Genomic DNA, 14,644 nt, shown 5'->3' with positions numbered 1-14,644 from the left:
ATAGTGAGTGGTTGTACCAGTGAAGCTAAGGGAAGAGGTGATGAGAGAAATACATGATCACATTTTGGATGGCCATGGAGGGTGCAGAGCAGCAAATCAGAGGATGGCAGAAAAGTACTGGAGGAAAGGAAGAAAAAGTGATGTCCATCAGTATGCCAAGAACTGTGTGCAACGAGCAGATTTGAGTCAAAAATACATAGTGTAGCAGAGATTGTTGGAAGTGATGGAATTTTTTCAGTTTATTGGGGTGAATGTGTTATGACTGTTTGACCAAATTCCAGCAGAGAATCGTTTCATGCTGACTATAGCAGATTATTTTTCTCATTGTATCGATGCACAAGCATTGGTGAACAGACGGATGTTGAGGTTTGGGGTGCCAGAGACTACAATAACGATCAAGGGACGAACTTCATGTCAGACCCAATGAAGGAGTTGTGTCAGTTGTTGGGAATGAAAAAATTAATAACTAGTCCACTTCATACTCAGCCAGATCATAAGACAGGACAGTTCATCAGATGATTGGGAGGATGATTAATTATTATGTTAACTCCCACCATACAGATAGAGATACATATGTATTTGCCTTTTATGGTAAGTGCATATAATTCAAAAGTATAAACCAGCACAAGATTTTCACCATTTGAGGAGGTATGTGGTGAAAAGGTGCCATTGCCAACAGTATGATTAAACAGAAAAGAAGCAGGAATGAAGAGCCAGTCCAAGAGTTTTCAAGAACTGTGAGAGAAGTTTGGAAGAGGGTCCAACAAACGAACACCTGGGCCTTTGAAAGACATGAGGAGACAGTAAAACTTTACCTCAATACAAGGTGGAACCACAAGTGATGTTGTCAAGTCCATATATTCTAAAAGGGAAGCAAAAGAAGATTGTAACAAAGTACCGGGTCCCATCCCAAGTGACTGAAACCATATCACCTGTGAATGTGAAGCTACAATTACCAACAAGGTCAATGATTGTGCATGTTGGACATTTACAACTGTTCAAAAGTGTGCTAGAGTCAATTGCAGGGGGAATATTGGCAGTAACAAAGAAAAGAGCATAAAAAGGAGCAGAGGAGTCAGCAACAGGAGGAAGAACAGGTACCTCACATGCCTTATTCATTAAGGCCAGGAGGTACTCAATGCATTTTATGTTTTTTTTTATGATCCTTGCATTTTTTGTGTAGATTCTTAACATAATTGGGAGTAGGATCATATGTATATGTTAGGGTAAAGGTTATCTCTATTGTGTGAGAGATGCTGATCGGAGACAGCAGATTTCTGGGAGGACGAATGAGGGTAATGGATACTTTCTTCGGGTTGCCATTCAGCAAGGGCTGAAAAAAAATAATGCCAGTTTTGGTGGTGTCGCACCTCTTCTCCTGGGACAGAAGAGGGGCACTGAAAGATCACTGCCTGGCTGGAGGACTTTTGTTTTCCAGGCAGCAGGATTTGGCATTGTCTGTTCACAAGTGGATGTCAAGTTTGCCATTTAATGTATGGGAACTAAGGAACAAAATAAAGAGGTTGGAAGAGGTATTTTCCGGTCTGCAACAGTTAGCAAGCAGTGATGGAGTACTCAGGGAGCTTTCACAGGAACACAAGAAGTTGCTCATAGCGTATGCCCAGTTAAAGGAGCTGGTATAAGAAGTAGTAGGAGAGGCACCACATGAATTGCAGAGGAGAACAAGAGGATGGATAGATGCGGGAGGAAGGATATTCAAGACAATATTTGGGACAGCATATGAGCTGAACTGGACAGCAGAATAGGCAGAAGAGAAGAATTTGTAGATTGGCACTCCACATGGATTGTAAGTTTGGAGAGTAGCATGCCAAACAATACACGCGTGCTTGACAACTAACTAGCCAGTAATAAATTATACAAGAGCACGAGCTAGCATTCTAAACTGGGATTTAAGGTAGTTAAAGCACGGATGACAGTTCTGGATGTAAGAATAATGCTAACAAGATTGTTGCAGTCATCAGACGATAGTATCTGAGAGCCAAGAGTGGAGTTAACGAACTTGCAGGAAGCCATTCATTGGGCACTACATGGGCAATTGGGTCCATGTCCTATCGTTACCTGAGCAGTATCTGAAGGGAAAGAATTAACACTGGAACTACAGATAGTAGCAGTGCCTAGCAGTCGGAACCTGCCTGTCTACCACCATGAAGTAACTCTGGAAGCAAAGATGGATAGTGCGCAGTTGTACATGTCAGTGAAGGTAATGGCGGTGGACAAACACACACTGTTTAGGTTTTACACGGTCCATTCTATCCAAATTTGTGCAGATGAAAGAGGATGGTGTGTTAATGATAGTGGAAGACAGAGATCAGCATACAGTAATGAGCGAGGGAAAGTTACAACAATGTCACACGTGTCATCCTTGTGCAGGAGCCGTGCTAATTTTCTCTGTATCGTTCCAATTTTAGTATATGTACTACCGAAGCGAGTACTACAACAATGCCAAAATGGGATGGGTCATCACATGTCCTACTCACATAGATCCAGATGGGAAGAAACACATGTGCCATGCTATTGTTCAGTGACAAGGCAGAGGGTCGCCCATGTCAAAAGGAGTTGATGGAACCGAAGCCGTACTTCTAGCAAGCAGGTCTCCATTGCAAATACTCTGTGAACAACAATGTAATAGTGGTGGCAACTTGCTATGAACAAGAAAAACTTACGGGAGCAAGAAGCTTGGAGTTCATTCAATGATTCAGACAATAGCTGCAGAGAAAAGGCGGATCACTGTGAAGCAACTAATGTAGCACATTGACCAGTATCAGGATTGTAGACAATGGGTAACCGTGACCTTGAGTGTCACAATTCCTAGGACCATAATGACATGTTTTGTTTTGTATATCTTCTTTTTTTATCTGAGGCAATGTGTCATTCTGAAAACTGATTTTAGGGTAATCCTGGTACCAGACGACTATTTCCTGAGCGAGAGATGGAGAGTGAATTTGTTACAGCTTAGGGAGGACTGGAAACATGAAGGAAGTGATGTAGGAGCAAGGATGTGGCAACCACACAGACACAGTGGATGACAGATGTACTGAAGGATTTGCAAGGAAGCTGCTATAAAATTTAATGTAGTTAATTTCCAGTCTAGTAAAACCTTGGGAGTGTGCTAGTTATTTTGTTAATCAATGGTAGAAGTTGTCACAGTGGGGTACAGGTCCTGAACAGGACCTGAGGCCCGAGGTCTTCCATTGGAGAGTGGCAATGTAGTGTCATTATCCAGTTTTAAGGGAAACTTGTAGGAATTTGTAAGAAAGCTGACACGGAGCATTGTGTTAATTTCTGTTGGTCATAAGCACATTGTGGAGAAGTAGGTTATAGCAATACGTATGCAAAAGGATTATAGGACAGCCGATTCACACCCAGCAAAATCTGCACTGAGCAGTGGTAATAGCCGGAGCGTACATGATGGTGACACCACACCAGGGCAAGAACATTTTATGTGCTATGTCACCAGGTGCTGGGTAACAGTGCAACAAGTGCACCCCAGAGCTGTATAACTAATTGTGAATTTTGACACAGATTCATTCAGAGTATAGCAGCATCACAAAAATGCCTGGGCCATGCCAGCAAATGAGATGACTGGGCACTGCCAGCTGCAGCCACGGGTTTGAGACTGGGTTGGTGCAGCCAGCTCCTGCACTTATTCCACCCTGCGGGGTTTGGTGTCTCTGCACCACTCACCTTCTATTCACACCTGCCACCGACAGATTCCACCCAGGGGGCAGTCGGTTTTGTTTTCCTCTTGTCACCACAGTAGACACAAACTGGGCCTGAGATGACTGGGTGTGGGTGTTCTACAGTGGTAGACAGTCGCAGCACAAAGAGAGCATCGCTAACATCAGGGCCTCGACAAATTCGTGGGCCGCTGGATTGCTGCAGTGCACGTACCTCTTCTTCGGGCCAGAAGCTAGCTAGCTGTCGGCCATTACCAGCCGGAGTGGGGCTGTCTGCCTCGTGTTGACAACAACAAGGTGTGAAAATGAAGCCTAATAACACACTTCTCTCAACCCCAAGTCTGTGACTGGGCCCCTCTGGCCCGTCACTCCATAGCTCACCTATGAAGTGGTGCATGAAATCAGTATCACTCCCACAGAGTGGTGCCAACAGCCGGCACCCTGTTAACATCTGGCATAAGACCTGCCTTTTCTCACTACCCTCTCCCCACCTGAATCAACTGAGGCCATTGTTTTCAATAATTGATAATCAATTATCAGTCTCATTGTGGCTACAGGAGTGTGTGTAATTTTACTAGAAAGAGAGTAAATGCTTGAACTGTAGTGTGAATATTGTTTCCTGTCACATGTTTCTAGCTCTACACATCAGTCCACTACAGGTGAATGGTAGCCTTTTCCTGTTCAGACAAAGATTTTGAAGTAACAATGCACTAGCAAGATTATCACTCCATACAGCTTTAATTTCTTATGAACCAGCATTTGGATAATAGTAACTTTTCCTTCGCCTGTGAAAAATGGACATTTGACCCTTCTCTGCTGCTGCCAAAGGATTAAAAAATTAAAAGCAGGCCTTTCAAATATATTTCATTTGTTCTACATTCATGTGTGTAAACTTCAGCAACAGCCAAGGAAATCATCCTCTTACATAAAAAATAGGATTACTGTGGTGTCACAGATTTTACTCTCACCCTTTTCTCAGTGCTTCTGACTTTCATTCTCCCTCCCAGTAGGGAAAAGTGTACATAATAAATTTTTATTCTAATTCCAAGCAAATGTGCAATTACCAAGTGAATAAACATTTCCTATGAAACAGCAAGCAACCAAAGTCACGAATGAATACATGCAACATGCTACCTATTTGGCATTTATTACAACTAAATTAAATGAGAGTGATAGCATGACACAAATATAATGTATTTCAAACTCATTCCCTAGCTCCTACCAAGCACTGCACTCAACAGCCCTTTCATAATTGTGACAGTTAACACAGAAACAGCAAAGAGTATCTCAATATCCCTTGCACAGCTGAAAACAGTACCAATAAACTTATATAACAACAAGATCTTTTTTTCCATCAGATAAAAGTGAACACACCTATTTTCTTGTCAATGTGACCTACCCTCATACTCATAATCTGCTCATATGTAAGATGCTGATAATCAACTTGCATATCAGTATGAACCCCACTGTCCTTAAATAGGCCTATTACTTATGGTCACTCCTTTCTCTCATTAAACAACCAGCTCACAAAACCAGCAACAGAGCAATGTGCAGTTTAACAGAATGATGATGTGCCTTGGCATATTTCAGACACAGAAAGTGCTATTGAAGGTAAAAGTGTTAGAAAAACTTTAAAACTAACTGGAGAACAAATTCTAAACCTCCCTATTTATTTCCCTCTGAGCTCTGTTAGTTAAGCATCAGGGAAAGAATTTAAAGTTTGTATCAAATGGACAAATTGAACACGAGACCAGTTTATAGTTCATTGGCAGAAACCTATAAATAAATTAGCATGAAACAAATGCAGTAATCCATTAAAACAATAAAACATTTAAAAAATTAAAATAAAACTGAAGCATGAAAAGAGATTTGCATAAAAAATTGTCTGCTACAGGAAACTACTCCCTAAGACAGATCAAATGGAAATGAAAGAGAAGCAAGGATAACATTTGTGTTCATGAAATTGTGTCCCAGTGGATAACAGCTGTAATTTGTCTAATACATGGCACATAAAGGTAATTTTATTGATTGATGAGGATAGTGGAATTAAAGTACACAGTACAGGAAGTATTATGCAATCTCAGGCTATATAATCAGAAAAGTGAAAAGCATCCATCTCGTACAGAAAATCTGGAGAATAAACAAAATGAAATACACACAGTATTGTAACAAGAAAGCACACACCTACATATACACACTTACTCTGTAGGCCACCACAAAGAGGAGAAAGGCTGAGGGCAGACACTTTATCACTTCTTGACTATGTAGTAAGACAGCCACCTTTACAAATCTGCATTGGTCCTCATTTTTCTGATATAACCTTCATCATTATTACAAAAGACTGATTCTCAATAATACAAGAGCAATCCTATCTGTTATTCACAACAACCCCACTTGACTTCATTGAGTACATCTGTGATACATTTGCCCATGCTAATCAAACCAGTAATTCTAGGTTGCTCTTCTATTAGTCTCCATTCTCTCTATTCTGTAAAACCTATTTTGTACAAATCCCAAACACATGAATGATGCTCAATAATGAGTCAAGATGAGAGCTTACTTAGACCTGACTTGCATTGACAACTCTTGTCCTATTTTTTATTGATTTTGCAATGATTTCACAGATTAATCCCTTTTAACTGCACCAACCAGTTAATCTGGTACAGTGCCCATCAATGTACAACCTGATTGACCTCCTAGCTTCTCTGACATTCCTCCACCCACATTTTGTGCCCTAAATCCGCATAGCATGATGGTACCTATGAACTTGTGATCTGACAGATCTACCCCACCTTTCCAAACCCCACCTCCAACTGTCCATTTTTCCTTCCTGAGGAAGGACCTAACTGCTCAAAAAGCTATGCATAATTTTAATGCATCCATTAGCAACACTGGACTGTCATCTCATCAAGATGAATACTACTAAGCCATGCAAATTCTGCAGTTTTACTATTTTCTCACATGAATTTTTCTTGTTGTTGTTGTTGTGGTCTTCAGTCCAGAGACTGGTTTGATGCAGCTCTCTATGCTTCTCTATCCTGTGAAAGCCTCTTCATCTCTGAATAACAACTGGAACCTACATCCTTCTGAATCTGCTAAGTGTATTCATATCTTGGTCTCCGTCTATGATTTTTACCCTCCACGCTTCGCTCCAATACCATATTGGTGATCCCTTGATGCCTCAGAATGTGTCCTATCAACCGATCCCTTCTTCTAGTCAAGTTGTGCCACAAATTCCTCTTCTCCCTAATTCTATTCAGTACCTCCTCACTAGTTACATGATCTACCCATCTAATCTTCAGCATTCTTTTGTAGCACCACATTTCGAAAGCTTCTATTCTCTTCTTGTCTAAACTATTTATCGTCCATGTTTCACTACCATAGATGGCTACACTCCATACAAATACTTTCAGAAAAGACTTCCTGACACTTAAATCTATACTCGATGTTAACACATTTCTCTTCTTTAGAAAGACTTTCCTTGCTATGGCCAGTCTACATTTTATATCCTCCCTACTTCGACTATCATCAGTTATTTTGATTCCCAAATATAAAAACTTGATTATTACTTTAAGTGCCTCATTTCCTAATCTAATTCCCTCAGCATCACCTGATTCAATTTGACTACATTCAATTATCCTCATTTTGCTTTTCGCTTTGTTGATGTTCATCTTATATCCTCCTTTCAAGACACTGTCCATTTCATTCAGCTACACTTCCAGGTAGTTTGCTGTCTCTGACAGAATTATAATTTCGTCGGCAAACCTCAAAGTTCCTATTTCTTCTCCATGGATTTGAATTCCTACTCCAAGTTTCTCTATTGTCTCTTTACTGCTTAATCAATACACAGATTGAATAACATCGGGGATAGGCTACAACCCTGTCTCACTCCCTTCTCAACCATTGCCTCGCTTTTGTGCCTCTTGACTCTTATAACTGCCATCAGGTTTCTGTACAAATTGTAAATAGCCTTTTGCTCCCTGTATTTGACCCCTGCCACCTCCAGAATTTGAAAGAAAGTATTCCAATCAAAATTGTCAAAAGTTTTCTCTCTGTCTACAAATGTTAGAAACACAGGTTTGCCTCCCATTAATCTATCTTCTAATGTAAGTTATAGGGTCAGTATTGCCCCGCATGTTCCAACACTTCTACAGAATCCAAACTGATCTTTCCCGAGGTTGGCTTCTACCAGTTTTTCCATTTGTCTGTAAAGAATTTATGTTAGTGTTTGCGATCATGACTTATTAAACTGATAGGTCAGTAATTTTCACACCCGTCAGCTTCTGCTTTTTTAGGGATTGGAATTATTCTATTCTTCTTGAAGTCTGAGGGTATTTCACCTGTCTCATACATCTTGCTCATAAGGTGGGAGAATTTTGTCATGGCTGTCTCTCCAACGGCTATCAGTAGTTCTAATGTAATGCTGTCTACTCCCGGTGCCTTGTTTCGACTTAGGTCTGTCAAATTCTTCACGCAGTATTATGTCCCCCCATTTCATCTTCATATACGTCCTCTTCCATTTCCATAATATTGCCCTCAAGTACATCACCCCTGTAGAGACCCTCTATATACTGCTTCCACCTTTCTGCTTTCCCTTCTTTTCTTTGGATGAATTTTTCTTATGATGAAAATAATAATATGTATGTTCCCACATCTGCCAAGTGAAAAATGTGATAGTAGTTTCTAACAGATAATCACTACATGTGAAACTAAGTAACTAATGTAAGAGCAATGTCCAATGCTAAAAGATAAGCCAAACCTATGGCAGTTATAATTCACATTGTATGTTTTGACACTCTACTTCCACTGATGTCTACCACCATATTTCTAGACAACGACAGTTTGCACTGGACAGCCATTCATTCATTTTCTGTGTACTTGGTGTATACAGTAGAGGCTTGTCAAAAGGACTTCATGCCCCAGATCTCTTCTTATGGTGAGCATAAGCTGTTGTGATGTAATTCTCAAAATGATTTCTAATCTGACAAATGCAGAACATGACTTTTGCAGTTAGAAAATGTGAATCCTACTGAGAATCATCATAAATGAGTTACAGTCTGTGGAAAATATGCCATTACTCACATTCATTATATCCTAATGCTAAAAAATAACAAAAATTAAGGGTGATGTACGCAAATAAAGCATGCATCTTGCTGTAGAGTTTCAACATACAATACTACACAAAACAGCAACTAAAACAGACAAAAAACAAACAAACACACACACACACACACACACACACACACACACACACACATGAGAAAGCAAACACATGTCTACAAGCTTGTCATGGTGTCTTTTAAAGAAAAATATAGCAGAAGTGGAATTTTATGTTTATCGTCTTCACCTGGATCGTTGCCGTTCATGACCTGATGGGAGGGGCTGCCATATCATGCCTGCACCAGTGCGCACTCCTTTGCCAAAAGTAGGATCTTCCTGCAAATGAGAAATGAGGAAATTCATCTATCTTTAGAAGAGGCACCAGACTTCTATATGCTGTTGATGATTAACCATTTTCAAATTCAAAACTAAAAAGTCAAAGAGTTGCCTCACATAAAGAGCACCAAAAAGTGCTGACAGGTATTCACAGTGTCACAGACCTTTGGGCTAATATCTAGAAAGTTACACAAATGTCTCAGTTTCACAGCGTTTGTGCTGGAATGATTCACTGGGTGTAATAGAATTCCCACGATGTAATATTTATGGGTCACATTGACAAAATTATGTACGGATGTAGCCAGTCAGATAAAATGCAGGAGGCCTACAACTTCTACAGCTACTTCAGAGTTCTCTCTTCTCTGGTGTCAAAATGTGATCTTCAAAAATCAAGTCACAACAAATCATGTCTAGGAAGTACAGAGCTTGGCAAATAACTACAATTCTCTTTTTGCCAAGAAAGTCTGGATGAATCATCTGGAGCACTGTCATGAAGCAACTGGCAGTATCATAGCCTTTTTGTAAGTCTTTCTTTGCATCTAATTATGTCACAGAGATGGTAGAGAACTTCAGGAGTAGTCTTTCACCATCTTTCGTTATTTATTGTATCCAATGATTTGATCATGTAAGCACCGGTACTTTATGATAGCAAACATCTTAAACCCAAGGTTATTTTGTATCAAGTAATTTCCATTTTCAAATTCTATTTTCTAGAGGGTGATTTAAGGGTTTGCTGTATACAGTTACATCTGTAGTTTTGACAGCTCATTTCTTTTCCTATGCTGGATAGCTGGACCTATCATATCCCAGTAGAGATAGCTCTGAAAAAGGGGTTGGGTTGCAAAAGGTGAGGTAATTTTCATTTCCTGTATTGTTTCATTTATTACCCCTCTCGTGAAAAACCCAAGATTTAGATCTTATCCCCATTGTGTTCTATCCGACATCTTGAAAAAACTGCAAGAAATGGCACTTTTTTCAGTTTTTTTCTCAATAACTTGCTTCTAATGCATTTTAAGCAAAAATATCACAATATCAATTTTAAAGGGTATTCAATTTCCTGTAAATTTCATGTACAACATGTTGAAAAATTCTGAATAGCTTCCGAGATATGAGGCCGTGAAAATCATCAAAAATGTTAACAAATTGCAAAAAGTTACATTTGTCAATGATTTCGCCTTATATCTTTTGTTTAGTGCAGTTTTGTTTGCAATGCATAATAATCATTGTTGTAAGTGATTTGATTTTCTTCAAGATTCATACAGAACATTTGCAATTACTTCCTACACATGCTGAGAAATGTTGCATTAACAATTTTATTGAAAGTGGACTCTAATCTGAAAATACCATCCTAAGTCAAAAATAATATTCCTGACCATATCATCATCTCTAAGCCATTCTGTATGCAATATATACATGTAGTTCATGAGATTAAAATAGCCTAGAGAAGATTATGTCTGGTGATGCCTGAGCTTGACCTTGACATTTGGGAGCTCACATTTTTAGTTTATCACGTTTTATCCTGCTTAATATTTGATACTATTCAAATTATCCCTCATGATTGTGCTGATATGAACTACATAATTTACAAAAGTGAGAGATGTGTTACGCTATCCACACAAGACAAACCATGTTTCCGCAGTACCAGCACAAAGTTTAATAAGGAACTGGAAACACTAGAGTAAACTAGCAGCACAGCCAAACTGTGGGTTCAGTGTTTCCAGTTGGTCACACTGATAAAACAGTTTGCTGAAACAGAAAAGACTGCAAATTGGCAGCTTCATCCTGACACGATTCAGAAAATTTTGCCATATTTTCATGCTGGCCGAGACTTCCACTTCACCAAATGGGCTCACCTACAAATGCAAGATATACTGACTCTCTACGATAAAATGGATCCAGTAGAATTTCAAAAATTCACAACTCATGTTTATCTCACAATCAGCTGTTCTGACAAGGTTTAGTCTTGGATATCGTAGTTGAGTAACCCCCATGAAAACGATGAAGGGTTCTTGAGGGATGAGGCATAACAGACAGTGTCATCACTTGTTGGATTCTGGGGTTAGCTGCATAACAAAATGTTTGCCATGCATCTCAGTGGCTGTTCCAAATTTTCCAACATGTTATACATGAAATTTGCAAGAAATTTAACACCCATTAAAATTGATATTGTCATATTTTTGCCTAAAATGCATTGGAAACGAGTTACTGTGAATGACACACAAGGGGAAGAAGATCTAAAACTTGGATTTTTCATGAGAGGAGTAATACATACAACATACCTGAAAGTCAAAATTACTCCACCTTTTTAAGTCCACAATTCTATCACTACCAGGTTATAACAGCTTCACCAGAGCCTCGATTTTCCGGTACATTTCAATGTTCCTGTAGGACCTCACAGCTACCACAGCAGTTGTGGGACACAGTTCTCCACTGCACTTCACCACTTAATGTGACACTTAGACAGGGAAAGGGGTGAACCCCTGAAAATGGTTTAAACTTTCAAGGATTTGGTGAGAATAATACATGGAAATGGAAGAAATTACAAAGGGATAAGTGAATGTGCGAGGGGTGCTTATAGGTTTATGAGAAGTATGAGAAGAATTACAGTATATAAAACAAAGAAGTCCACCCAGAAAGTACAATGCTGATATACCAAACATATTACATACCAATCCTGTTTTATAATGCAAAAAACTGGTTCATGAAGAAACAGGAAAAATGTAAATTGTAAGAGAGTGAAATGAAGTTTTCAAGAAGTCATATAGGTGCAACAAAAATAGAAAAAGTGAAAAGCAAATGTGTTAGGGAGGTAACACATGACAAACCCCTACAACAAAAGATTAATGGAATAAAATTAAAGTGGTATTGGCATGTGAAAAGAATGGATGAGAAGAGGATGCCAAGGAAGATCCACAAGATTGATGATGGAAACCAAGAGACCAATGGGAAGGTCAAAGAACAAGTGGGTAAAAGGAGTGGAAGAAAGCTCAGAAAAGAGGAAAAGACCAGGCCACAGCAATGACAGGGAGGTGGCGGGAAGCCAACAGAGGCTCCAAGCAGACACTGCTAGTGGGGAGAAACTGTACAAGATGGTAAAGCTGTAATATGTTTCACATTTAATTTATAATTTTTAAATAAAGATGTGTGTTACTATTACACACACGGTGCTGCAGCGTTCATAGTAGGATATTAAAAACATGCCATCATGCAGTAACTGCAATTTATTTATTACCTCTTATGTCAATTAATAGTTAAACGTATGCCATTTACTAATGTGTAAGTCATTGTCCATTGTGTGGATTACTTTTTGAATATGACTCCTGCAAATGATTCCCCCTCTGCACAACACATTCATCTAGGGGGCGTTGGAAGCTTTCCATAATTCAGTGTAACGTATTCCCTGGGACATTGCTGACAGCAGTTCTGATGCGATCCTTCAACTCAGGAATGGTGGCACAATGTGTTCGGAACAGTTCTTGCTTCAGGTAGCCCCAAAGGAAAAAGGTTGCACATGAGAGGTCAGGTAAGCGAGGCAGCCACAGCCAAGAAATGTCACCAAAACAGGAAATTACTCTACCGGAAAATGTCTGTCGCAAGAAATCCATGCAAATTCTGGCTGTATGCAAGGTTGCTCCACCTTGTTGAAACCATAATTGTTCCACATCCACATCAACCATACCTAACTGGGGAAGAACGAAGTCCTGCAGCATCTTTTGGTAGCATTCATTGGTGACAGTTACAGCCACACCGCTGTCATCCTCAAAGAAGTAATGGCCAACAATCCCAAAGGAAGCAACTCCACACCACACAGTGACACAAGAACTGCGCAAGGGCTAGATGTGCAGTTCATGTGGGTTTACATCACTCCAATAAAGCATATTCTGTTTATTCACTGAACCACATAACTTGAAATGAGCTTCATCTGACATCAGGATGGTGTGCAACATTTGTGGATTTTGGCAAACAAGATCAAGCATGGTTAAGCAGAATGTTTCGTGTGAAACCCAATCACGAGGCCTAATTTCCTGAACATTCTGCAGCTTACATGGGTGAAAATGGAGATCTTCATGCAATATTCTCCTGAATGAGTGATCCAACATATGCACAGTTTGCACATGACAACGAGCAGATCTTTTTGGGCTAGGCAATGGTGCAGCACGAACATTTTTCACAGCTTCTGGTGTTCACATAGTTCTTTCACTTCTTCCTGGTTTGCCATTGCAAACAGAACCTGTTGTTCGAAATGCACATACCCACCTCACAATGGTCCGTCCATCTGGAACTTTCCCATGACCAAGTTGAAATGTTGCCGAAATAGGTGCTGGGTAGCAATAACAGAGTCGTTGTTCTTGAAATAACTTTCAACAGAAAAGGTGCGATGCTGTGCATTACACTGCTCCATATCTCTGTCACACTCGAAATGGCAGCTCATTAGCACATGAACATGGCATGAGCTGGCATGCATTCCTGCAGTACGTCATTGTACTATGCAAGTCAAATTATGCTATGAACGCTGCTGCATCATGTATTATGAAACAAAATGTCCTCTTACTGAATAGGAGTGGTATTCTAGATATGATGTAAAATGTCTCTCAAACATTTTTAACATATGTGTTACACAACAGAAAATCCAGGATGGAATAATGATAGTATTATGGAAAGGACAGACTGCTAAATGCCATATAGTGGAGATGCTGAGTCTCAGATGAGCACAACAGAAAACTGTCAAACAAGTAAGCTTTTGGCCAAAGAGTCCTTCATCAGAATTAGACAAAACATACACTCACTCATCCCGCCCCCCTCCCTTCACACACATGAACACAATCTCTGGCTGCTGAGGCCAGAGTTTGATCTCAGCAGCCATGCTGTGGTCATATGTGTGTGTGTGTGTGTGTGTGTGTGTGTGTGTGTGTTGTCCAATTCTAATGAAGGCCTTTTCAGCCAAAAGCTTATTTGTTTGGCAGTCTTTTTGTTGCGCCTATCTGCAACTAGCATCTCCGCTATATGGTGAGTAGCAAACTATCGTTTTCATTATACAGGGCGTATACGCAGACAAGAAAAAATTCCCAGGTTTTTCCGATTTCCCAGTTAAAAATAAATTTCTCCCAGGTCAAAATACACTCTTTCCGTGTTAAGTGACAGTATACTTTCCCTCGGAACCGTAAAAGTTATAAATCCTTTGAATGGCTTCATACACCGGCACTACAGAAAATGAAACTCAGGAGGAGGAGGAGGAGGAGGAGGAGGAGGAGGAGGAGGAGGAGGGGGGGGGGGGGACAAGTTTTGGAAAGATCTTTATGTGTAGCAACATGTACACTGCAAATTTTCATATTACGAAAGTATAAATGCTAATTCAACCAAACACCACATGTTACTTTCTGGAGCATTGAAATAGAGATTGCGGTGCGATGACAGCGGATAATCACAGCATAGGTCACGTGATGTAGTCAGCCAACAGGAGCATCACTGTTAAGTGGCGCGAATACACAAATAGGAAAAGTTAATGGTTT

General features: G+C 39.9%; 1 protein-coding gene and 1 pseudogene across 1 annotated transcript in view; both read right to left on the bottom strand.

Annotated features, from left to right (window-relative positions):
* Positions 1-14,644, bottom strand: part of LOC124616722 (piezo-type mechanosensitive ion channel component) — a 684,203-nt gene that overhangs the window by 189,662 nt on the left and 479,897 nt on the right. The window contains exon 33 of the mRNA XM_047145082.1: positions 9,046-9,134. Coding sequence (XP_047001038.1) covers positions 9,046-9,134 — 89 coding nt within the window. The remainder of the gene's footprint in view (positions 1-9,045; positions 9,135-14,644) is intronic.
* LOC124617268 lies at positions 2,353-2,453 on the bottom strand (annotated as a pseudogene).

This window comes from Schistocerca americana, chromosome 5, assembly GCF_021461395.2.
Source record: "Schistocerca americana isolate TAMUIC-IGC-003095 chromosome 5, iqSchAmer2.1, whole genome shotgun sequence".
Classification (NCBI taxonomy): domain Eukaryota; kingdom Metazoa; phylum Arthropoda; class Insecta; order Orthoptera; family Acrididae; genus Schistocerca; species Schistocerca americana.
Note: the sequence above shows the minus strand (reverse complement) of the source record. Positions and strands in the feature narration are given on the sequence as shown.